Here is a 24,853-nt window from a genome sequence, read left to right as displayed (position 1 = left end):
AAACCAACGCTGGGAGCACACAACATTAACTGCGCTGGCGAGCAGCTTGTTCAAACAAATTGTATGTAAATATATATATTAATTGTGTACAAAGGATCCAAACTGTAATAATTGTATTTAGTATATAGGTTTAGAAAGTAAGTGTTGGGAAAGATTATCCCCTATGGATGCACGTGGCCTTTCCAATGAAAATATGCATATATTGACTTTTAGGTTTGCTAGCCTGCCACGCTAAATGTTTTAGCGTGACAGTCGAGGGGGCGCTGTAGCGAGACTTTGAATTTCGCCGTGCTACGCTCGTTCCCTCAGATAAAAAATATCCCGTCGCAGCGGTATGAGCGCTCGACGGCAGAGAAACTACTAAAATTGTAACTCTTTTTTTGTTTTCTATTTGTTTCTTAATTGTCTCTTGATAGCGGAAGCTGAAGGCAGACGTGATCTGATGCTGACGTAAAAAACTTAATAGTTAGTCTTGATCTGATTGTAATGCGTAGACATTGTGGAAGTTGTTATGAAATTCGGAGGATGGAGAGAAACAACTAAAATAAATTGTATTTAAGATCAAGGCGGTTTTGTATACATTAGAAATTCCTGGACAATGAAACTTATTACAAGATTTCGGAGGAGACTTTTCACGCCGAAATGAAGATTTTTGAAGACCTGGACGCCGCATGAAAGAAGACATTTAACCTGGTAAAGGATGAACTCTTATCTACGTCATTTCCCCCTGTCAGTTACATTTTGTTATTCTCTGTTCTTTTTCAATACTTTTTGTAGTGGAAATTGGTTTAACTTTTGCTCAAAAACGCCACTAGGACCGCCCCAACAATAGCTTTTCCGAATCACAAAGTCCGATAGCTTTTCAGTAATACGAAGTCCGATCTGCATTTCTTTCATTCTTTCCCTTTTTTTTCACGGTCATTTACGATTTTAAAACCCCCCCTTTTTTTATTCACGATTTCTTCCACATTTTCAACCTCTTTTCTTCTCTCTTATTTTTGTTCCCTTTTTTATTAACCACTACAGTGCGGCCTTTGCAGTATGAGCAAAAGGTCTTGGTTTAAGACAGATTCAAGATGACAAGTTGAGACCACCTCTCAATTGGATTTTTTTTTGTTTTTTCTGAAATGGTACTACAATGTAATGAACCTCAAACCCAAAGTAACATCTCGTGCATATTGGTGCTATTGTGAAACCTGATTAAGTATATTTAATATGAGTATATGAAAATTGGTATCTCTTCTTTCGGACATGTCTGGAAGAACAGATACCATTGGTGATCTTAAGCTCTCTATGAATGAAATTACAATGAAATCCAGACCATTAGCTGCTTTCAGGCATTGATAAATATCAACGGGGACAGTTGAGCAATGAGTATAGTGGGCAGGGGCACTACAAATGTAGTGTGTGGATACTAAGCTGGAGATGTGAGTCCATGGGGAGTGTGCCAGAGGTAAGTCCCTGCAGTCGCACTATCTTCTGTGTCCTTGATGGCTCAGTCGGATAGAACGTATGCCATTTAAGCAGGAGATCCAGCATTCGAGACCCGGTTGTGACACACAGAATTTCAACTGTCCCTATTGATATATATCAACGTCTGAGAGCAGCTAATGGTCTGGATTTCATTCTAATTTCAAGTACATTTAAGGTGGTGGTTCGGTTCGATGCAAATCATTTGAGAAAACCTAGCTATGGAGAGGGGGAGGGGTGGTGGGGAGGGGGAGGGGGTGGTGGGGAGAGGGGGAGGGGGTGGTGGGGAGAGGGGGAGGGAATGAGAGGGGGAGGAGGGGACAGAATGGCTAGAACACCTAAAAGATGGAGTGAGCTAGAGGAGATACCACATATAAAGACACACAGGAAATATTCACAGAGGCTTCTGTTAAATCTTGGCGATGATGCTACTATGCCTAATGACAACTGTGCTGGAATAACAGCAAACCATTAGACAAGCTAGCTCTCTGGGATGGTACAACTAGGGGCTGAAGGGCATAAAAGACATAACCACAATCGCAAAATTCACTGTTTCTTTGAGCTTACACTGCAAGCAACTCTTATTGACACACAAGTCATAATTCTTTTTTTTTTTTTTTTTTTTAAAAAAAAAAAAAAGGACATTAAGGTTAACCTACTGTCACTAGACTTGAAAAGTGCTTGCATCAGAGCACAAATATCTGAAAGGAACTAAACAACATGAGACAGTTCCACACACATTGTTGTTCTGACATACTTTCAATTTTCTGAATGTCTTGGTACTGAAATGAATAAAAGCCTTAAGGGTATAGAAAATTTATTCAACAATCAAACAAACAATGGAAAATCCACGATGGAACGCAACAATATTTGAAAAGTACAGTTACTACTCACCATATAGCAGAGATGGTGAGTCACAGATTGGCACAACAAAAAGTTTGTCAGAAAGTGAGCTTTTGGCCAACAAGGCTTTCTTCAAAATTTGATAAGATACACTCTCACTCTCTCTCTCTCTCTCTCTCTCTCTCTCTCTCTCTCTCTCTCTCTCTCTCTCTCACACACACACACACACACACACACACACACACACAGCCTCTGGCAGCTGAGACAAAAGCTCACTTTCCGACAGTCTTTTTGTTGTGTCTATCTGCGACTCGCCATCTCCACAATATTATTCACCAACCAGCTAGATTCTACTTTGGACTAAAGACTTCCGCACAAACTATAGAAGAGAAACTTCACTAGTGTCAATTTTAATGACACTACAACTGCATATGACATAGTAAACCACAAGTTAATTAACACAATATGCAACACATTTTTACCAAAAATTTAATTTATAGGCACCTTCACAAAAAATAAATTTTGAGACCTTCTCATTGGAAACTGTATTACATTAACAACAACAAAAATTGCAGCGGGTAGGTGTTTTTTCCTCAGATAAGAAAATAACTGCTGGTTGAAGAAGATGAGATGGAAATAAGTAACCAATCACGAAAAGCCATGGAGAATCCAATAATGCTACCTCCAATATTTGAAGCTGAAGTGTGTAGCACGGATGAAACAACTTACTTGAACATCTTAGAAAACGAAAAATGTAACTTAAATGTTGATCTATCTAAAGTGGGGGGTGCACTCAGCCTCGTGATGCCAATTAAGGAGCTACTTGACTGAACAGTAGCGGCTCCAGTCACAGACAACCATCATAATGACCAGGAGAGCGGTGTGCTGACCACATGGCCCTCCTATCTTTTAGAAAAGAAAACTACAGCATCTGAATTGATTGCTGATGTGTCTGCCACGATTCATAAATAATAGCCAATTTAATTGAAAAATTTTTTGGCAATAGAAAATTTGTTTGACCTATGAAAAATCTTGAGCCAACTGGCGAGACATTTTGTCATTACTGGGGTCTTAAACAATTTTAAAATTTGTGCAGGGAATGACTATCAGCAAAGGCCATTTAGGAAAGAGGCTGCACACATCTCATCAGTTTCGTGGTCCCATGCCAATTATCAAATGCTTTTTCACACACACACACACACACACACACACACACACACACAGTTGCATTCTCAATGTTGAGGCTTTTGTATAAAGAACGATTTAATTTTCAGACAGTGACTAGACAGTTTTAGCTTGGTACTGAACTACAGTGAGCGGCCTTTAAAGTGGGGTACTATTTAATTGTTTAAATGTTAAATGTTTTAATGTTAAAGTGGAAAGAACTAAATCTGGTTCGAGTATAAACTGAAATTCTGTTGGCTTATTTAGTGTATAATAAATAATGTAAAATGGAATGAACAGAAAAAAATCACATGAAAAGAGAGGAAACTTCTATAAAAGTTCTATGTTATCATGTCAGAAGACAAATAGGAGTACCACTCGAAGACTTGTTTGTCTAAGTTTTTAGTGAACCAATCTAACAAGGTAATTATGTATTTCAATGTGGGCAACACTGTCAGTTGATATTTTGTTCACTTTATGGCAAATATAGGATGTGGTGCTGAACTTTCCTTACTCTAAACTTTATTTGTAAGTAACAATCTAAATCATGTTGTTTAATTTTAGTATCTGATAAGCAAATTTCCAATTCTATTTCATTAATCAGAAATTTCCTTCTGCACCAATCCCCCTACCCAATGGCTCCTACCCCTGTGACCTGCTTCACTTCATGACTTGCCATATGCACCCTCCTACCACCACCTATAACAGCTTTGTAACTGACAAAACACATACTATCAAAGGGGAGCCAGATCTGAAATAACACGTCATACACCAGCTGTTATGTAAACACTGTTAGGCCTTCTACATCGGCATGACTACCACCAAATTACCAATTAGGACGAATGTGCATAGGCAGAGGGTGTATACTGGCAACTCACAATATCCCGTCATAGAGCATGCTCCCGACAGTCGTGACCTCGGCGCCTGTTTCACCATACGCGTCATCTGGATTTTTCTCCAGACACCAGTTTCTCAGAACTCCGTAGGTGGGAACTAGCACTCCAACATATCCTTGGTTCTCGCCACCCACCTGGCCTTAATTTATGTTACTTTCTTCTGTCTCAGCATTTCTTCATTGTAACTACTCTTTGCTTCACTCCATTTTAGTTTTCTACACCTTTCATTGTTTTACCCATTATTTTTCATCGTCCCCCCTTGGACCTCCGTTACATACAACGCACTTAGCTTTTTTAACTCTTATTAACCCATGCATGATGTTTAAGCAGTAATCTCTGTCTGCATATTACCCTGTCTTCCACCTTTAAGCTCTCATGGGTGACTTTCCCAAAATCTACCCCTTTTCCTAGACCTCTCCTGTCCTTTTCCTTCACCCCTCCTCCTCCCCCTTCAACCCTTCTGCCTGAAGAATGAGCCACTGGCTCCTAAAGCTTGCCAACTTCAATCATCTTTTATGTGCTCATTCTGACTTGTGTTTCAGATAACTAAATATATATGTTTGTGTTTTCAAAATATTTTGGGTCAATTGAAACAGTAATCATCAGTGTTTTTTCAGAAGAAGGCCAAGAATTTGATGGAAATGAAGAATCACGTGGCACTATTGTCAATCCAGAAGATTAAGCTGTGATTACACCAAGTATAGGAAAAATTATGCAGTAATTTAGATTGTATGCATGTAAAATGTGTTACTTAGAAAGCGAAGAGGTGATGTTGCTTCTTCTTCTTGAGGGGGGGGGGGGGCAGGGGGGGGGGGGTCAGGGGCAGGGGCAGGTGTGTGTGTGTGTGTGTGTGTGTGTGTGTGTGGAGGAAGGAGAGTGAAAAATAAATTTGTTTACTTTAACAGATGAAGTCATGAGATGATGTTAGAATGCTCCTTGTTACTTCTGAGGGTACCAAATTTAGATTTAAAGGCATTTAAACATGATGGCAGTTAAGTTAATGCATTAACAAACCAAGCCCATAAACTTAATATTACAATGAAATAATTAAAAATATAACAATTTTAATTTGAAAAACAGAATACAAATAACAATTCTTGTAGTATTTTTTGTTTTTGTACAAAATGAGACTCTTCTTTAACCAGATAAATTTTGCTTCATATTCTCCTAGATCCAAAACACATTTTGACATGTCTATATTCATCCCAAACAACAAAAAATTGAAAAATAATAATATTAAAACTGCTGTTTCTATTTGTCCCTCTCTTTGGGGTGAACAGAAACAACATTTTTGTATTTTCTTTTTTGTTATAAAAGCAAAAGCTGGGTCTCAAATCTAATAAGTCTGAAGTTAGGCACTACACCTGTAATCCCCTATGCGATTTTCACATTCCATTTAAAATTATGAATTTTTATTCTTTCAAGGTTGAAAACTATCTATTTACCTCCTTTTACAGTAGTAAACAAGGAGGAGAATGTATTTGAAATGTTTAGGCAGATCATAGAAAAAATTACCAAAGTAAAGAATGAACTCAGGCAATCAATAGGTGATACAAATTACACAGGGAATTACAGAGGGAATCGGCGTTAAAAGGGAAGGTACAGAACTTGTTTTCAATAAATAAAGAGTTCAAAGGAAAATGGGCATAGCACTCTTTAGAGTGGATGTTCAGGATCAAATAGGGACAGTGCCTTGTGAGAGATCCAAATATAAACGTGATTTGAATCAGATAATTTTTCAGCTGGATACAAGACAGAGCAGGTTTGCCAGAGAAGTACCCAAAGCAAGACAGCAGAGAGACCAGAATTTTGCCTGGATAAGACCAACAGTAACAGAAGTAGATAACATTAATCAAAGGGAATAACAAGTCATCACATACATTAAGCAGGTCGGAGATTGTGGGGATAGCAAAACTGCCAAGACTCAAGAGTTAGGTCTTAGAAAAGTTACAATCGAAAAATTGTCACGATCACAGGCGTGAGTTTGCCAGCAGTGGTCGGTTCAGTGTTGTTATCCTGGGTTTAAGGAACACAGAAATATTTAATAAAAGTCTTCTATTGAGGGCAGGAAGCTGGAAGAACCACTGTTTCGTGTTAATCTGCCAGTGGTGAGCAGGAGTTTAGAGAGAAAGACAGCTAGTGCAGACAAAACATATTTTAGACAAGATTAAATATGAAATAAAGAAGGGAGATATACACAACTTTCCAATATTTGAATCAAATGGTGATGTCCATCCCACTCACTGTCTTCCTAAGATGATCTCTGAATGCAATACCAGAAGAAGAGCGAGATGCCTCGCAATGGGGCATCACATCACAAAGTTAAAGAGAGTTTCATCTAAGTTGAACAAGTTTCACAAGGATTTAAATCATAATATTAGTCAAAAGGAGCACAAAGAAACTTACACTTTAAACTTTTTAGCTTGAAGTTTAGATGTGGCAAACTGGAAACTTTTCATCTGTTGTGTCTTCTACTCCTACCAATAACCAACTTTTTCCGAATTTTCATTCTATTTTTGATATAATTGCACATGAATTATGAAATATGTACGTAAAGACTTCAAACTGTTATTTAGGAAAAGATTTATTTAAATTTGTTATCCAGTGAGATATATGCTGATTTCAGTGATCCAATTTGTTTTACTTGGAAAACATACTGAGGTAATTGGCAGAATCTGAATATTGTTATCATTCATTTGAAAGCAGTCATTCCACTCATTCTGAGAACATATTCTGAATTATAGAAACTAATTAACTCACGAGATAACTGACATTGAAAGTTTACACATTACGAATTTTCCATTGACAATTTTACCCTTACACTACTAGGTTCTTAACTTTGACACTGTACTTTTGTTGCTATACTTTTTTTCTGAACCAGATACACTCCTCAACACTTAATTAAGCTAAGAATTTAGATTCTGAGTAATTTATCATAATGTAAAGTTATTTTCAAGATGGATGCCACACTCGCAGGTAGGGTATTCACAACCGAGAAGTGTAAGATAATTCTGTACAATTTTATAATTTACAACACATGAAACAAACAGTTATTTAAGTTCAATTGCAAAATAATGAAATCTAGCCCAGATGATTTTCAAAACGCTATGTTGTTTCTGTATTAACAAATATCTGTACACAACTCATTAAATCTGTACACAAGTCATTAAATAGCTCACCACACCCTAAAATTCCCATCCCTTGCATGCTATCAACTGCATAAGAATTATGTCGAAAAAGTCTGTGGGGTTCAGTTGACATGCAAGCATATCTGTGAAAGTCTGGGATCAGACAGCTACCACTTAACAGCTTTGTTTCACTCACTTGTAAAAGACTGCGATTGTCAAGTGACCGTGTAACATTTACATATCTTCTGAAGTCAGATGGAATAGTAAACACACAATACCTAAATGTGAATGTTTCATGAAACCTTCTTACTGGATATTTCAATTATGTTGCTGACCTTTTACACAACAATAATGGGTGCACTGTGTTTGTTATGGTTTATTGTCCCTGTGTCAAGTTTTTATTGTGATGTGCAAAAAATAATGAGTCGCTGTGTTAAAGCCTTTTAGAAGGGGAACTGCAATTCTTTCTACCTGTATATATTGTATATCGTATAGCTGCAATTGGCCATCTAGATTTTCCAAGTGTGAATAAAGTGGGAAGGAACAACTTACTACTGTGTGGCTTGAATGACTTGGCACTATCCTGTCTAAAGTCAATTTTCAGGATGTAATTTTAAAAACATCACGACTGAGACTCTAAGACATGTTGAACTGAATGTGAAACAGGTAGGGGAGCTTCTCAAAGCCGCATAGAGAAATGCTGGGAGGTTACCAACATTTTGTAGAATATCACTTGGATGAAGCTAAGTACTTACATGAACCAATTAATAAATCTCATTTAACAGAAATAATCACCATTTGTTTACCTAATAGAGTGAGGACGACAATGGCTGGGGGAACGGTTGGACAGTATTGGGCAGTTACTATACTTTCTAGATGAGCTAGAAGATAAAAGGGTTGAAACAGAAAGAACCATCAACCTATGAAACAGCAACATGGGGAGGACCATCAATTGCTCAATAAAGCTGATAAATTTCCGTGTGTAGCAACCAATCGGCCTATAAGGGATCCACAACAGGCACTTTCACCTACATGTCCAAATGGCAGCCAGCCTGCAGAAACAGGAATTTGAGTAAAATCAGCAATGCAGAGACTATAAATAAGCACCCAGTGAACATGTGAGAGTTACATGACAGCAGTTGTTTTTCAGTGTTCATGGAATGCACAGATAAAAACACTGGTACGGTACATCTGATCATACTCGGCAAAAAACTCACACAGGACAGCAGTAACATACAAAGCCATGCATTTGTAAGGAGTACTGCCATCTTCGGTGTTATGATGTAGTAATATACTTCTTTCTCATTGCTGATTTCTGGAATTTTTGGGGTTAAGTGTGTTTCCTCTCTGACGGCAGCTTTGTCTTGCTATTAACACCAACAATGCCCAAGCGCTAATGGTCACGTGCATGTATGTGAGCAGGGAATCATCGATGAGAGTCCACAAAACGCAGTCATGTCAAATATAAATTGTCTGAAGAATTTGCAGAGTATGACTTGAAGGTATCACGTCGGTTTGTAAGGCACAAATAATTTATGATTTGGTTTATTCCCAGGTGCACATAATTATTTATGATATTTGAGGGAAAAAAAGTACTGTGGTTGTTGGCCAGTAACTTCCATTGGTGGAACATATTAACATTTAAATAGATACAGCTCACTTCCCAGTAGCAGTGTTAACCTGTTAATATGGAAAGGCAATGTAGCAATGGTTACTTGAGCAAGAATAACTGTTAATAAAAATAGTGTATGAGTTTTGGCATTGTCTGAGAATGTGTTATGTGCCAAAAGGTTAATAAAACAAAGTAATATTGATTATACTGTTATTTATTCTTAATTGAGATTTTCCGATATTAAAGTATAAGAGACGTGTTTGTATCAGGTTACATTGCAATGTTCTTTTAATAACTATGTGTGTTCTCTCTGTAACACTCTCCTACTTGAGTTTGATAGCCACAAAATTAACTCAACTAAATATGTTAGAGGAGATTTAAAGTTGGCATGCAGTGTATGGACCTTTTGGTGAAGGGAAGGGTTTCGGGACACAACAATGGGAAAGTTACAGACACATATGAAGAGAGTAAATAAGTATATTACTGCCAAGGAAATCACACGTGAAAATGAAAATCTATCGCATTTTGGACTGCAGTGGTTCGGGATGACCAACTCAATGATGCACATGGAATGGTGTAGTTTTCTGCAACACACCACAGCACAGCAACCAACAGTTGCAGAAATAAATGTTAGTGTCGCAGGAAAGCCAACTGTGCTTAGTTTGAAATTGCATCTGGAGGCTAAGTTTTGAGTTATTTAGGTGTAACAATCTGTGTGGAAGAGGTAGTAAGGTTTGCATTTTGTAATTATGACTCAAGTGTGAAGACACCTTCTCTATAGGAGCAAATAAAAGTACAATTGTTAATATTATGGGCTGAGAAAAAATATTATTGGCTGAGAAAAGAGGGAGAACATGGTAGTGCAGAATTCGGAAAAAAAAAAAAAAAAAAAAAAAAAAAATCCAGTTCTGAGGACCTTTCTATGGTGCTAACTGTATACAATCAGCAAGAATCAAAAGTGTGACACACCTGACACTTCTACTTTCTCATTCCCTACATTTGTAGGCCTCACATGCTAAACAAGAAATGAAAAATTCCACTGATTGCAAGAAAATGACAGTGTACTTTGCTGCTAGCACTACACATACAGTACACTACCAGTTTTTTTTAACCTTGTACGCACAGTTTGAGACGATGTTCCTGGAAGAATACTGGTATGAAAGCATGAAAGATGAGAGTTTAAATTTGTTTTGCAATCTGAAGTATGACAAAATATACTCATAATTTTCAGGAAAGGAAATGGAATGAAACCAGTACCTTGAAGTTCTGTATGAAGAATGTCACACTGTGTGCTGTGTACTGCAACAGCTGCAATAGAAAGTTTGTAGTCATTTGATTGGTGCAAAAATTGAAATTGAAGAACAGATAGGATAAATATTTGTACATATCAAAAGAGAGGAGAAACAACGGGAGTCACAAGGAAACAAAGGGGGAGGAAGAATAAAAAATCTCTATTACCAATGTGAATGTGCATGAGATGATTACAGCTTGCCTAATTATAAACCAAGGCCCACAAGAAAGATAGGCCACAGCGTGTACGTCACAAAGGTAGGGCTGAGCTAGCTCGCTCGTTCGCTCGCTCACTCAAATCAGCAGACAAACTGTGTTTCTATATTTGTTAGCTCATACTTGGATATTTACGTACAAATAAGAATTTAATATTTTACTGGAGTCCTCCATTGTGGAGTTGTACTGTTTATCAGTCCTAAAACGATCTGAAGTCCATAAGCCTACTAACGCTTTGTTAAGATTGTACTGTATACAATAAAATTAAAATCATGCCAAAATGATTATCGGTTGCATCTTCTATGAAATGAGGACTGTAAAGCAGAGGAGACTAAACGCTATAAACAAGCTGTTATACCATATATATCGAGCATAGATCTTAACTTACAGTATACTGCCCAGTTGTCTATTTATTGTAGCACAAGTAATCAGTAAGACATCATAACAGCAGATTCCAGTAAAAGATGCAATTCCTGTTAGTACGTTAACCCCCAATTAACAGTTAACAGATTTGGAAACGCATTTGGTCTGCTCAAGTGAGCAAGCAAGAGAGCAAGCTCAGGCCTACCCTTGTGATGTACGCGCCACGGCCCGTCTTTCTCATGGGCCTCATTGTACACAGTGGTACAGAAGCGCGTGGAATGACAGAAGAGTGAGTGGCCAAGGTCAATACGAAACATAACATGCAGAGCCGAATGGAGATGTTGCCTGAACGATACACAGAAGTAAATACTATATTGTGGAAGAAGAGAGACAAAAAGAAGCAGAAGAAGATGGTGAGATGGTTGCCAATGATCCGACTGAGGACAATGTAGGCCAGCAAGAAGACTGAGTGGTAGTTATAAAATAAAGGACTATCCAATTTTTGTGAACAGTGATTTATCTAGTGTTTATTTTTTCCTATTGGTGTTAGTGTACTGTCATTCTTGAAAACAGTAGAATTTTCCTTCATTATTTAGCTTGTGAGGCTTACAAATGTAGGAAGTGAGAAAATATACATGTCACACACTTCACATTTTGATTCTTGCCGAGTGTAAAGACACTTAACTATATTACTGTTTACGTGTCACCTTGTGGCAGGGTCGTGGAGATGAGAATCCCACAGAGCAGTCCAGCACCACACCACACCAAGTCTTGCTTGGTGCAATGGACAATCAAGCAACAGGAGGTGTGCAGATGGACTGTGTGCTTGCTCTGTTTACTCTCCATCACCCCAAAGAGCCAAGAAGCCACTGACTGCTGCCATGACATGACAATCGCCACCCCAATGCACTAACCACAGCATTCTCAGCTGTCTTGGCATCTTGTGGTGCAGAAGTTAGTGTTGCTGCTTCTAGATCACAGAGTCTGGGTTTGATTCTCAAGCAGGTTGGAGATTTTCTTTGTTTTGAGACAGGGTACTCACGTTATCTTCATCATTTCATCTCAATTTCATTCACATGTAAGTTGCCAAAGAGGAGTCAAAGAAAAGAAGACAACCCCAGACATAGTCTCCCAGCCAATAATGCCATACAATCATTTCTAGCAGTAATAAATGTCAAAATCAGCTGCTATGCCCATCAGTTAGTGAGTGTCTACATTGTTTGAAGTGTTATGTGGCACAGTAAAAATATCAGTTATGCATGTGTTCATAAGGATGTCGCTTTCAGCAACTTGTATCCATTATGTTTCTCAATGTTTTCCAACAACTGCAAATACCACATTTTCTGTCTGTTTTACATTAATACAGAGAAGGCATGAACTTCTATCTATTTCTTAATGCCCCGCAAGATAACACTTGAACCATGATTGCACCACAAATATTCATGTAATACTGCTTACCATTGACTTAAAAACCATTTTCAATTTTGCTTATATGCTTATAGTCTGCGAAATATGTAAAAAACTTCACTTCTCTTTTATTTGAAATACTGATATAGATAGTAATTACTCTTGTGCCTTGTTTTCTAGTTTGTCTTATTGGCATAATCCGAGCAGACAAATTTAATTTCCAGTTGAGATTTGTTTCCACATTAGGCAAGCTGTTGGTAACTAATTAGCTACCAGTTCATCACTACATATGTTTTCCTTGACTGCTTCAATATACTAAGGTATGGTTAAATGTGTAATTTTCACATGAGTGTAGATTCTTGTTGCATAGCCCGACCAATGTTTACAAACAGGGTACATTTGCAGTACTATCTTTTCGCTGAGCTTTTTGAACAATGTGTAGGTCATACATCACTGCAGTGTTAGAAAGCATTTTTGGTGATGTTTAGCTCGACAAAAGAAAGGTATGCAATGTTTTTGAGTTGTTTATGAGATATTGTTTTCGTACTGATCCTGCATTTGGACAACCTGTCCACATAACATCTGCAGATTTTTGTGGATATGCCTTTAGAATAGTAATATAACACCTGAATCACAGGAAAAGTTGATCATTAGGATGAACAATATAAGAGAGATTTTATTTAACTGCCTCAAGTAGCTTTTGACTAATTCCATGACTACTGCAACATCTGCATACAGGATTTTGATATTTTTGTTGCTATTTGGGTTAGATAAAAAACCAATTTGATTTCCACATTTGTCCCTCTACTTATCACATATACGTATATGTCAAATGTACACAAATTGTAATTTTCAGTGTAGGGACAAGAAAATGTGAGGTTTCTCTGATATTTCTATCGTAATGTAAGTTTCTTTATTGTGAGACTTGCAGCATATATTATGTCACAGTAGGACATTATGCAGAGAACTGGAAAACTGTATACTGTATACTACTCAATATTTAATTTTGGTATATAAGCTTATTTCAGCTTTATTGCCTTCATCAGTACGTGTCCAGAAGTCGTAAATGGACATATATCAACTTTGAGTAAACCATTATTGCTGTCTGTAGTTGTTGCCTGTAATACTATTTTCGGCAAATTTTTATAACTGTTCAATAATTTGCTGTTGCACTTATAACACATTTTTTACTATCTGACAGTTGTAGAAATACAAGGTTGACAGTTAGCTGTTTATTAAACGATGTCGGAGTAAACAATCAGCTATCAACCTCGCATTTCTACAACTGTCAGATAGTAAATAACATATTATAACAGACGTGCAACAGCAAAGTATTGAACAGCTATAAAAAGTTGCCAAAAATAGTATTACAAGTAATAATTACAGACAGCAATAATGGTTTACTCAAAGTTTGTCCTTCTACAACTTCAGGACATGTACTGATGAAGGCAATGAACCAAAATAAAGTATCAAGCAGTATACTGTTTCCTAGTTATCTGCATACTGAATTACAGTATGATAACTCTGAAGGAGGGAGCCATTGCTGGCTAGTATGTGGTTATTTTTTATTTCGTAGACCTTGTCGCTGGGTCAGAATTTTCCACAAGTTTTAGTTTTTACTTTCTCAGTTTTCTAAAAACTTTTTTTTGTATTTTTTGAAAGAAACCTACTGGAGGGATGTTAGGTGTACTGCTATCTTTGATGTTATGACATAGTAATACAATACTGCATATTCTTCCCCGGCAGGGACATTCTCTTGCAGTTAACATCAACAATGCCCAAGCGCTACTGGCCACACACAATACACGGGCTGGAAGTTGCCATTGGGGTTCCATAAGAAGTGGTTACGTGCAGCTGCATCGTACACAAACCGTCTGAAGAATTTGCTAAAGAGCTGATTATGAGTTGTAGGTATCAAATCGGTTTCTAGGATAAAAGTAATGTATGTTTTGGTTTATTCCCTGAAAAGTGCACATAATTATTTATGGTATTTATGGAAGAAAAAATGTTGTGACTGTTGGTTAGTACATTCCATTGTTGGAACTTACTGATATTTGACCAGATACAGAAGAGATTCTGTGAAAAATGGTACCTTGATAAATTAATATGAAAAGGCAATGTAACAATGGTTACTTGAGCATGGCTGTATTTAACAATGAAGGATGTTCTCCCTCATACTTGAGGCTGATGGCCACAAATAAATTGAATACGTAAGAGCTGCTTTACATATTGAACATGTCATCATTTGGGAGGAGAAGAGTTGAAACAGACACTTTCAGCACTAAAACTGCAAATGGCCTAATTAGCAGGAACATAACTTCTCTAATCAATCTAGAAGCTTACTTACGTAAGTCCTTAACAATAATGCAAGAGATAATTCACCATGCCAACACTTTTCTGCTCGAGGAGGAGAGGTTATCAACAATTGAATGTTATGAGCTGCTAGTGTCAGTAAAGAGGTATTACAAGAGGACCACAGAAGAGGATGCAAACAGATTGGGATTACTGGCAATTAAGCTGTCGATCGCTTAGCCAGAGGAGCCACTATGACAGAACATACCATCTACACTGCAATCCCAACTACAGACTTCAATATGTCCTACACAGGTGCATGGTGGAAGATGGACAACAGGTATGGGAGGAAACAACAAGACACAAAGGCAAGAAGAATGCAACGACTCACATGTCGGTCCTCTACGTCACGAAATCACATAAAAATTCAATATCTAGGCAACTCACCACTCTAATAGCCAGAACCAAATTAAATCCAGATGTTTCCATAAATATTTTCACAGGCTACACATTGTAAAGACACCTTGCTGTTCTTATGGAGAAAAAATGGGGTGCAGATCACCTTTTATTAGGGTACCCTAGACTACATGGAAGTACTACAACCCTTTTAAAAGAACGTGTGAAGCTTGGTCATCCATTGTCAATTTGCATGACAGCTTTGTTAGAAACACAAATTATAGGCTTTTCCCAACAGTGTGCAGATTCACTCTCACCGCTGGTATCCACAGCTATGGATAACAACACTGGCAATGGACTGCACAAAAGTGTTCTGCATCATTTGATTTTACAATGATTATACAGTTTTTCTCTAAGTATATTTGGTATATTTAAGACTGATAAATTCAATTAAAAAAAAATTACTGGATCACAATTAGACAAACATGACTATACAACACTAGAAAGCCGCCAATATCATACAAATGCAGTGTAAAACAGAAGGGGGAATGGTGTAGGAGAATTGATCGAAGAGTTAGACAAATCATGGAATATTCCCACCTCAGCCCCTATACTTTCACAAAGTTCCAGTAAGTGGCAGTACTACACACAGCCTTATAAATAGCGTCTGAAATTGCGGTGCGTTCAAAGCAGAGATGTGTCATTGAGTTTCTTTGGAGGAAAGCCAGAGTATCACAGACATTCATAAACACTTGCAGAATGTCTACGAGAGGGTGAGACATCTGTCATTATTGCAACAAGGTCGCACAAATCTGTCTGATCCCCCGCGTACTGACTGGCTGCACACAGCTGTAACTCCTGCTATGTTGGAATGTGCAGACACACTCACAATCAAACACCTCACTGCCCAACTAGACATCTCTGTTGTAGTGCTGACACACTCATCCACCAGTTGGGGGTACTAAAAGATGTGCGCCCTCTGGGTTCCTCACCACCTAACAGAAGACCACAAAGAGCAACGAAGGACCATCTGTACAAAACTACTTGCACTTTATGAGTCTGACTGTGATGATATTTTGTCGAACATCATCACAGGTGTCAAAACATGCATTCATCACTTTGAACTGGAAAAAAAATACAGCAATCTATGGAGTGGTGCCATATCACCTCTTCTACAAAGAAAAAGTTGAAAGGCGCACCCTCAGCTAGTAAGCCATGGCATTGGTCATCTGGGACTCTAAAGGATTTATTCTGTTTGATATCCTCCCTCATGGTGCAATGATGAACTCTGAAGTGTATTGTGCTACCCAATGGAAATTGAAGAAACGACTTCAGTGTGTTTGTCACCACAAAAATGCAAACAAACTTCTCTTTCCCCGCTGCAACAGAAGGCCTCACACTAGCCTGCCTACACAACAATAGTTCAGAAAACTTTGTTTAGGGTGGCTACTCGAACTGGGGGAGAGGGGGGGAGCCAATGACTGAGATTACCAGGTATGGAAAACAAGATGACTTCACAAAACTTTACTGATAAATTAACAGTGGGGGAGGGGGCATCTCACAATAACGACTTTTCTTTCCCTCAGGTGAGAGTAATAGCCATAAGCAATAACCCATTGTTTGACTGCAGTTTTAAATATCAGTAGTTTATGCGGAATAATATTCATATTATTAACACACTTTGAAATATTATGTATTTTAAAATTTGTGATTTATAGAACTCAACAAAATTAAATTCCAATACTTGGTTAAAAACAGAATTCCCAAAGATTTTATGGAATTCCAGAAATTCCCCAATATTTCCCTGGTTTGGTAAAACATAATTCCCTGAGAATTCCAGGTTTTCCAGACGATTAGTGATCAAGTTTATTGGATCGTTCTTCCTCATCCACCCTACAGCCCAAATCTCACACAATCAAACTTCCATCTGTTTTGTCCAATGAAAGATGCACTCAGCACGAAGCAGTATGTGGATGATGGGAAGGTTATTGATGCAGCAAATGCTGGCTCCAATGTCAACCAGTAAAGTGGTGTCACGCCGCATACAGGCATGACCAGTACAATGGCATAAGACTGTCCTATTGAACAGAGATTATGTTCAAAAACAGGGTTTTGTAGCCAAAGGAGTAGGGGAATAACATGATGTACAGGAATCCTGAATAAAACCAATTTGCTTTCAGAAAAAAATGTATTGCATTACTTATTGAATGTCTATCGTTTCTACACTATGTGATCAAAAGTATCCGGACACCTGGCTGAAAATAATTTACAAGTTCGTGGTACCCTCCATTGGTAATGCTGGAATTCAATATGGTGTTGGCCTACCCTTTGCCTTGATGACAGCTTCCACTCCCGCAGGCATATGTTCAATCAGGTGCTGGAAGGTTTCTTGGGGAATGACAGTCCATTCTTCATGGAGTGCTACACTGAGGAGAGGTATCTATGTCGGTCGGTGAGGCCTGGTATGAAGTCGACATTCCAAAACAACCTAAACATGTTATATAGGATTCACATGAAGACTCTGTGCTGACCACTCCATTACAGGGATGTTATTGTCGTGTAACCATTCCGCCACAGGACGTGCATTATGAACAGGTGCTCGATCGTGTTGAAAGATGCAATCGCCATTTCCCAATTACTCTTCAACAGTGGGAGGCAAGAAGGTGCTTAAAACACCAATGTAGGCCTGTGCTGTTATAGTGCCACGCAAAACAACAAGGGGTTCAAGCCCACTCCATGAAAAACATGACCGCACCATAAAACCACCGCCTCTGAATTTTACTGCTGGTACTACGCACGCTAGCAGATGACATTCACCAGGTATTCACCATACCCACATACTGCCATCGGATTGCCACACTGTGTATTGTGATTCTTCACTCCACACGTTTTTCTCCTGTTCAATCGTCCAATGTTTAAGCTCCTTACACCAAGTGAGGCTTCGTTTGGCATTTACCGGCATGATTTGTGGCTTATGAGCAGCCACTCGACAATGAAATAGAAGTTTTCTCACCTCCTGCTTAACTGTCATAGTACTTACAGTGGATCCTGATGCAGTTTGGAATTCCTGTGTGATGGTCTGAATAGATGTCTGCCTATTACACATTATGGGCCTTTTCAACTGTCGGCGGTCTCTGTCAGTCAACAGACGAGGTTGGCCTGTACGCTTTTCTTATGTACATGTCCCTTCACGTTTCCACTTCACTATCACATCAGAAACAGTGGACATAGGGATGTTTAGGAGTGTGGAAATCTCATGTACAGACATATGACACAAGTGACAACCAATCACCTGACCATGTTCAAAGCCCGTGAATTCCGTGGAGTGCCTCAATCTGCTTTCTCACGATGTCTACTGACTACTGAGGTCGCTGATATGGAGTACCTGGCAGCAAAATGCACCTAATATGAAAAACATATGTTTTTGGGGGGAGTCCGGATACTTTTGATCACATAGTGTGTATTAACAGTGGTTCTAATTATTATGTTGCATACACCATATAGCACTTGAGAGAAATGTGGCTACTGCAGACCCACCTACGACCCTACTAGTGAGAAACTGGACCACAGGTACTCCTGAGAGCCAGTGTCTTGTGGCCTATATAAGTTTTACGATAATGATAGAAGTTGAGGAAATGAATTATAATTTATGCCACAGCCAGAACTTGAACCTGGGTCTCCATGCTTACTAGGCAGGTGTACTAGCCATTACACCACTGCAGCAGTACAGGTAACACAGCTGCAAGGACTACCCTAGTCGAATGTGCTCCCCAACGTGAAACGTGAACTTCAATTCACATGTTCAGCTTATTGAAGTTTGTGTTTTGGAGGGCATTGGACTAGGATAGTCTGTGCAGCTGTGTTTTCTATACTGCTGCAGTGGGTGTAATTGCTTGCATACCTGCCCAGTAAGCAAGGAGACCCGGATTCAAGTCCTGGTCGTGACACAAATTTTAAATCATTTTTTCAGCTTCTATCATTATGGTAGATAAAGATGAGACTTAAATGTCTCAAGGAAATTTTAACAGTACATAAGTTTTATTGAGAGTATGAACTCCAAGGCAGCCATGGTAAAATGCTGACATTTAGAATATTCTATACATTTCTGCTGATATGCTGGAAGATATGAAAAGCAGCATGTTTCGATTCTCTAGCCAGATGTAGTTTTTGGGTGTAATTGACAAAATATTTTATAGAATCATACTTGGACATTTTTGATGATGGTTAGAAGGCAAAGCCTTCTGCCTGTGTTTTTTGTGGTTAATACACACAGATTGGAATTATTAGTGAAGTAGTGAGATTATTAGCTTTCTTATTCATTGACTCAACATTATGCAAATCAGAATACAAGTTTTAATGAATAAAAACAAATTCATGGTCCTGCAACACAAGTTGATATTTATTGGTGGACAGAGTCTGTTCCTTCACAATTGCGCAATTTTAACTTCATAACAGACAAGACCCAAATGAGAAAAAAGTAATACTTACCTTTGAACCTAATGTCAAGCAACAACATTAAATATGATTAACATAAGCAGCCAGACACAAAATAAATTTTAAATTTAAAATCCAAGGATTTTAGCATTTTATTGTGTTTAAATGACAATAGTATTTTTTCCTGGAGCAACTCGTTGCACTGTGGCATCTCTCTGTCAAAGATAATGGTTGAAAAGGCAGCTGCATAAAGATTTCACATGAACGTACTGTGCTCTGTGAATCTCATAATAAAAGTCATAGCGCCATAAAGCAATTAAGGCTAATGGGTTCCTTCGAAACTATAGTACTGATTCAGCTATGACTGTAACTTCCACGGGGTATCAGATAGCACAACATTAAAGACATACAGAGCCAAAACTATTAATATCTAGTGCAACGTATTTGACGATTCTTGTAACAGCTGCTTTATGTAGTCAGCAATAAGAAAGTTATAGCGTCTGATTACATGATGGGCGAGGCGGTTCAGTGAGCCAATTTTAACTTCAGTTTCAGTTGAAAATATAAATATTTTGTATAATTTAGAATATGTTGTGTACGCAAAATTGCTCCTAAGTTTCTAGTGTTTACTACTCTTTATCTTATGCATTTCACGTTTCAAATGGGGGCATAAATGTGACAAAAGGACTAACCTTACTACGTCGAGTCCATCTCGCATCATCATGGTCAGGAGAATTATTACCATTGCTGCTGTTATCAGAAGAATCATTCTGTTCCCGATGTCGAGGAGGAACTTGTCGTGGTGGTGGATCTGGAGATGGGGGAGGAGATTCACTCTCGTAAGGTCCTACGACAGAATACAGAACATTATCATAACAGATATACATATTTTCCAGAAGAATCTCAGAGAAATAGCTTACACAAATAGTGCTTATCCTATTCTTCACAAAAAAGGGGTCAAACAACAACAGATTATTTTCAAAAGTCCTCAAACACACAACAGACTTTCAGTTACGGAGTGGCACTTTTAGTCGAACTTTTAAGCTCAATTTGCAAAATGTCTGATTTTTTAAGTGTGTGGTTCATTATTAAGCACTTATTAATCTGCTCAAATTTTCTTTCATCCAGGAGAGTTAGTCTTGAAGGGCTTCTGGTTGGCTTGGGCTGCGTAGTGGTTTGTTACACTTCACCTAATGCACCAGACACTTTAAGTTGCCATCTGGACACTCCTTTTATATACAATGAATATTGCTTACTGAATATTTGGTCAATGTTAAGCATCATTAGTCAGTTTATGTGCCCTGAATCCATGTGCCTTCTTCATACACCTCGGCTCAGACTTCACCTGCTTACGGGCTGCAGATAAAGCTGCTTAAAATTAACTTCTCATTCCCATTCATTGCACCACATAAACAAGAAATGAGATTCAATTCACTTTCTTATATTACCTTCAAAATTACAAGCCAATATATGACAAATGAGGGCAGCTACCAGCTCGTATACTGCCTCTCTATACTATGTACATAATAGATCTGATATTCCACTTAATAATCAACAGTTACAATACATTTACTATCTTTGACAGTTCACATTCTTAGATTTCATGGAGCTCTTTCTTCTGCACCGTCCACTCCACCTAAGCAGATAGGGTCTTCTGACTGCTATTCACTTCTGTACAGTTCCTGGATCCTTAGCTCTGGTATCAGCCCGTACAATTTAAAACATCTACCAACAGTGAGGTGCTCAACACTTATACACTACTCTCAGTCACGAACATCTTTTCTCTGGCATATGTATTTAAGGGTATGACACTTCTCATTCAAGGAATGGTATGTATCACTAAAGTCCTGCAAAGCACGCAGAAGAAATCAATAAAAATATATGTGAAATTTCGAAGGTAAGAGGCAGCTACTGGTAGAATTGAAGTTGTGAGGATGTGTTGAGAGTCGTGCCTCGTTAGCTAAGTTCATAAGAGCATTGATCGCAAATGGCAAGATTTCTGGTCCAAGTTCCAGTCCAGGACATGTATTTTGTAGCTATTTTTCAGATAAGCATGATAAAAATATGGCAGACAGTGCAGTTCAACGTATTGAGAATGCTCTAATTAAGATCGGAAAAGTGCCAAAAGGAGGAGGATATAAGAAGAAGGAAATGAAGAACGAATTACTATAGAGGCGGTGAAAAAAGAAAATGTTTAGAATCTTTGAAAAACGAAACAAAAGCAAAGGAGGAGGAGAACAGGAAGCCTACAAGAGAGGTTATGAATAGCCAACAGGAAGAGATCAGCGAGGAAAAAGACAGCTCCGCTGCCTGACAAGTAGAGACATCTATGGGAGAAATGTGGGAAACAGCACATAGTGGACAGCAGACTGCAGAACAACTAGCGACATCTATTGGAGAAACGCAGGAAACAGCACATAGCGGACAGAGGCAGACGGAAGAGGCACCTACAGGATCTAAGAAGAACTTCAACAGAGACATCTTTGGAGTGAGTAGCTCTCTGGAAAAAAAGCAAAAAAAGACAAAAATAACACAAGTGGGGAAAATTGAAGCATAAAACGGAGGAGGTAACAGATTTCCTAAAAAACGAGCTAGGGATATTAATACAGGAGTAAATAAACAAAACTCTAGAAAAGGGAAGTCACTTAGAACCAGAGTAAACCAAAACTGATGGAAACAACATACAAACTAAGTATAACAACAGAGCCAAACCATGGGGAACAACAATATACAGAAATCCTCTGTCCCAGCAACAAAATCAGGCACAAGTCGAAATCAATGCACAGGAGCAACATCATGAAACCTAAAATGAGGTTAATGAACTAGAGGGACCATCTTGGAGTACTGTGATAGGAAGGAGCTAGTCCAGGAGAAGAAACCGGAGTATTAATCAAACCATAATGTGTACAAAAAAAGACAAAGAAATGCAAGCAGCAGAAAAAACAATGTGGCTATATATCAGTAACTTAAAGAGAACCTGCACAACTGATACAGTAGTGAAATACCTCAACAAGAATGGAATACTAGGACAACTAGAATGTGAAGAACTGCACACACTGGGCGACAAAAAAGCTTTTAAAGTAGGGCATTCCGTTCTAAGACCTACAAATTACACAAGAACTAGGATTCTGGTCTGAAAACAGAAAAGTACATTGATTTCATTTCCCAAGTAGATCAATGGAAGAGGGAGCAGAGCTCAACTAAATCAAGAAGAAAACAAGGAGAGCAATAAATGAAAGCCATTTATGGAATACAGAGGGAAAATAAAAAGTGCTCTTAATCTAACACAAATAGACATTCTGCGAAACTTGGATCTTGCATTTCTAACAGAAACTTTCCTGACAGACAACTGGCAACATAAAGATTTCTACAATTTTCACCTAACGGCAAAGAAAGGAGAAAGTGGACGACCAATGGGAGGAATATCTATCCTGCTGAAACCCTGCATGACAACCACCAAAAAAATCATAAAACAAGAAAACAGTATGCTAGTAGAAGCATCAAACATAAATATAATTGCGGCCTATTTCCAACAGCACACAAATGCAGTAGAAATAATTGACAAAATAGTCATACCTATCAAACAATGCGACAGCAAACCAACCATTATTGCAGGCGATCTCGACTGCAGAATAGACACAGAGCACTATAAAGCAAAACTGGTCACTTAAACCCTAGTAGAAGACGGTTTCACCCTACTGAACAACAGACAAATACCTACATATATGTGCCATAATGGAAAAAGTACCATTGGTATCACATTAACAAGAGGAGAAATAAAAGGAAGTATTCAATAAATATGGCATGACTCCATCACTCCTATACAAAAGCACATTCCATTGAGGATAAAAATAAATATCTCCACCTCACCACCAGCAAGAAAGACTCACCAAATCACACAAGGAAAAATAGATAAAGAAAAAATAAAAAACCAAAAAGAACAAATAACACAAATAGAAACTTTAATAGAGAAAGGAGATCTTGAAAAAGCAACAGACAAAATAGAAAACCTCCTAAAAAATTCAGTGATAGAAACAAGCCCAAAAACAAGGACACCAAAAAGATGGTTCGATTTTGAATGCTATACCAAAAGAAATACTGTTCTAAGAACGCACCACAGACAGTGAAAGCAGCACGACGAGGAAACATGCAAACTATACACAAAAGGGGGAGAGGGGGGGGGGGGGGGGGGAGACACACAAACGAACACAAACATACACACAAAATTCAAGCTTTCGCAACAAACTGTTGCCTCATCAGGAAAGACGAAAGGATGTCACAACGGGTATACACTCGCACACACACACATATCCATCCACACATATACAGATACAAGCAGACATTTGCAAAGGCAAAGAGTTTGGGCAGAGATGTCAGTTGAGGCGGAAGTGCAGAGGCAAAGATGTTGTGGAATGACAGGTGAGGTATGAGTGGCTGCAACTTGAAATTAGCGGAGATTGAGGCCTGGTGGGTAACGGGAAGAGAGGATATATTGAAGAGCAAGTTCCCATCTCCGGAGTTCGGATAGGTTGGTGTTAGTGGGCGGCGGACAAGGGTTCCACGACCGTGGTACTTGATCGTCGGGAGTATGTGGCTGAGGGACTGCGTCAGTTTCAGACAACACCACATACAAAGTTTGCCAAGGTAATCCCATTCCTGATGTCCAGGCGGAGCTTCAAGGAATCCTCAGAACCTTAGGCCCCCTACAAAACCTTTCACCTGACTCCATCAACCTCCTGACCCCACCGATACCCTGCACCCCTACCTTCTACCTTCTTCCTAAAATTCACAAACCCAATCATCCCGGCCGCCCCATTGTAGCTGGTTACCAAGCCCCCACAGAACGTATCTCTGCCTACGTAGATCAACACCTTCAACCCATTACATGCAGTCTCCCATCCTTCATCAAAGACACCAACCACTTTCTCGAACGCCTGGAATCCTTACCCAATCCGTTACCCCCGGAAACCATCCTTGTAACCATTGATGCCACTTCCTTATACACAAATATCCCGCACGTCCAGGGCCTCGCTGCAATGGAGCACTTCCTTTCACGCCAATCACCTGCCACCCTACCTAAAACCTCTTTCCTCATTACCTTAGCCAGCTTCATCCTGACCCACAACTTCTTCACTTTCGAAGACCAGACATACCAACAATTAAAGGGAACAGCCATGGGTACCAGGATGGCCCCTTCGTACGCCAACCTATTCATGGGTCGCTTAGAGGAAGCCTTCTTGGTTACCCAGGCCTGCCAACCCAAAGTTTGGTACAGATTTATTGATGACATCTTCATGATCTGGACTCACAGTGAAGAAGAACTCCAGAATTTCCTCTCCAAC

General features: G+C 38.7%; 1 protein-coding gene across 1 annotated transcript in view; it reads right to left on the bottom strand.

Moving 5' to 3' along the window:
* LOC124613094 (nuclear cap-binding protein subunit 3-like) overlaps positions 1-24,853 on the bottom strand; it is a 97,244-nt gene that overhangs the window by 18,449 nt on the left and 53,942 nt on the right. The window contains exon 7 of the mRNA XM_047141690.1: positions 20,204-20,358. Coding sequence (XP_046997646.1) covers positions 20,204-20,358 — 155 coding nt within the window. The remainder of the gene's footprint in view (positions 1-20,203; positions 20,359-24,853) is intronic.

This window comes from Schistocerca americana, chromosome 1 (genome assembly GCF_021461395.2).
Source record: "Schistocerca americana isolate TAMUIC-IGC-003095 chromosome 1, iqSchAmer2.1, whole genome shotgun sequence".
NCBI classification, from domain to species: Eukaryota; Metazoa; Arthropoda; class Insecta; order Orthoptera; family Acrididae; genus Schistocerca; species Schistocerca americana.
Note: the sequence above shows the minus strand (reverse complement) of the source record. Positions and strands in the feature narration are given on the sequence as shown.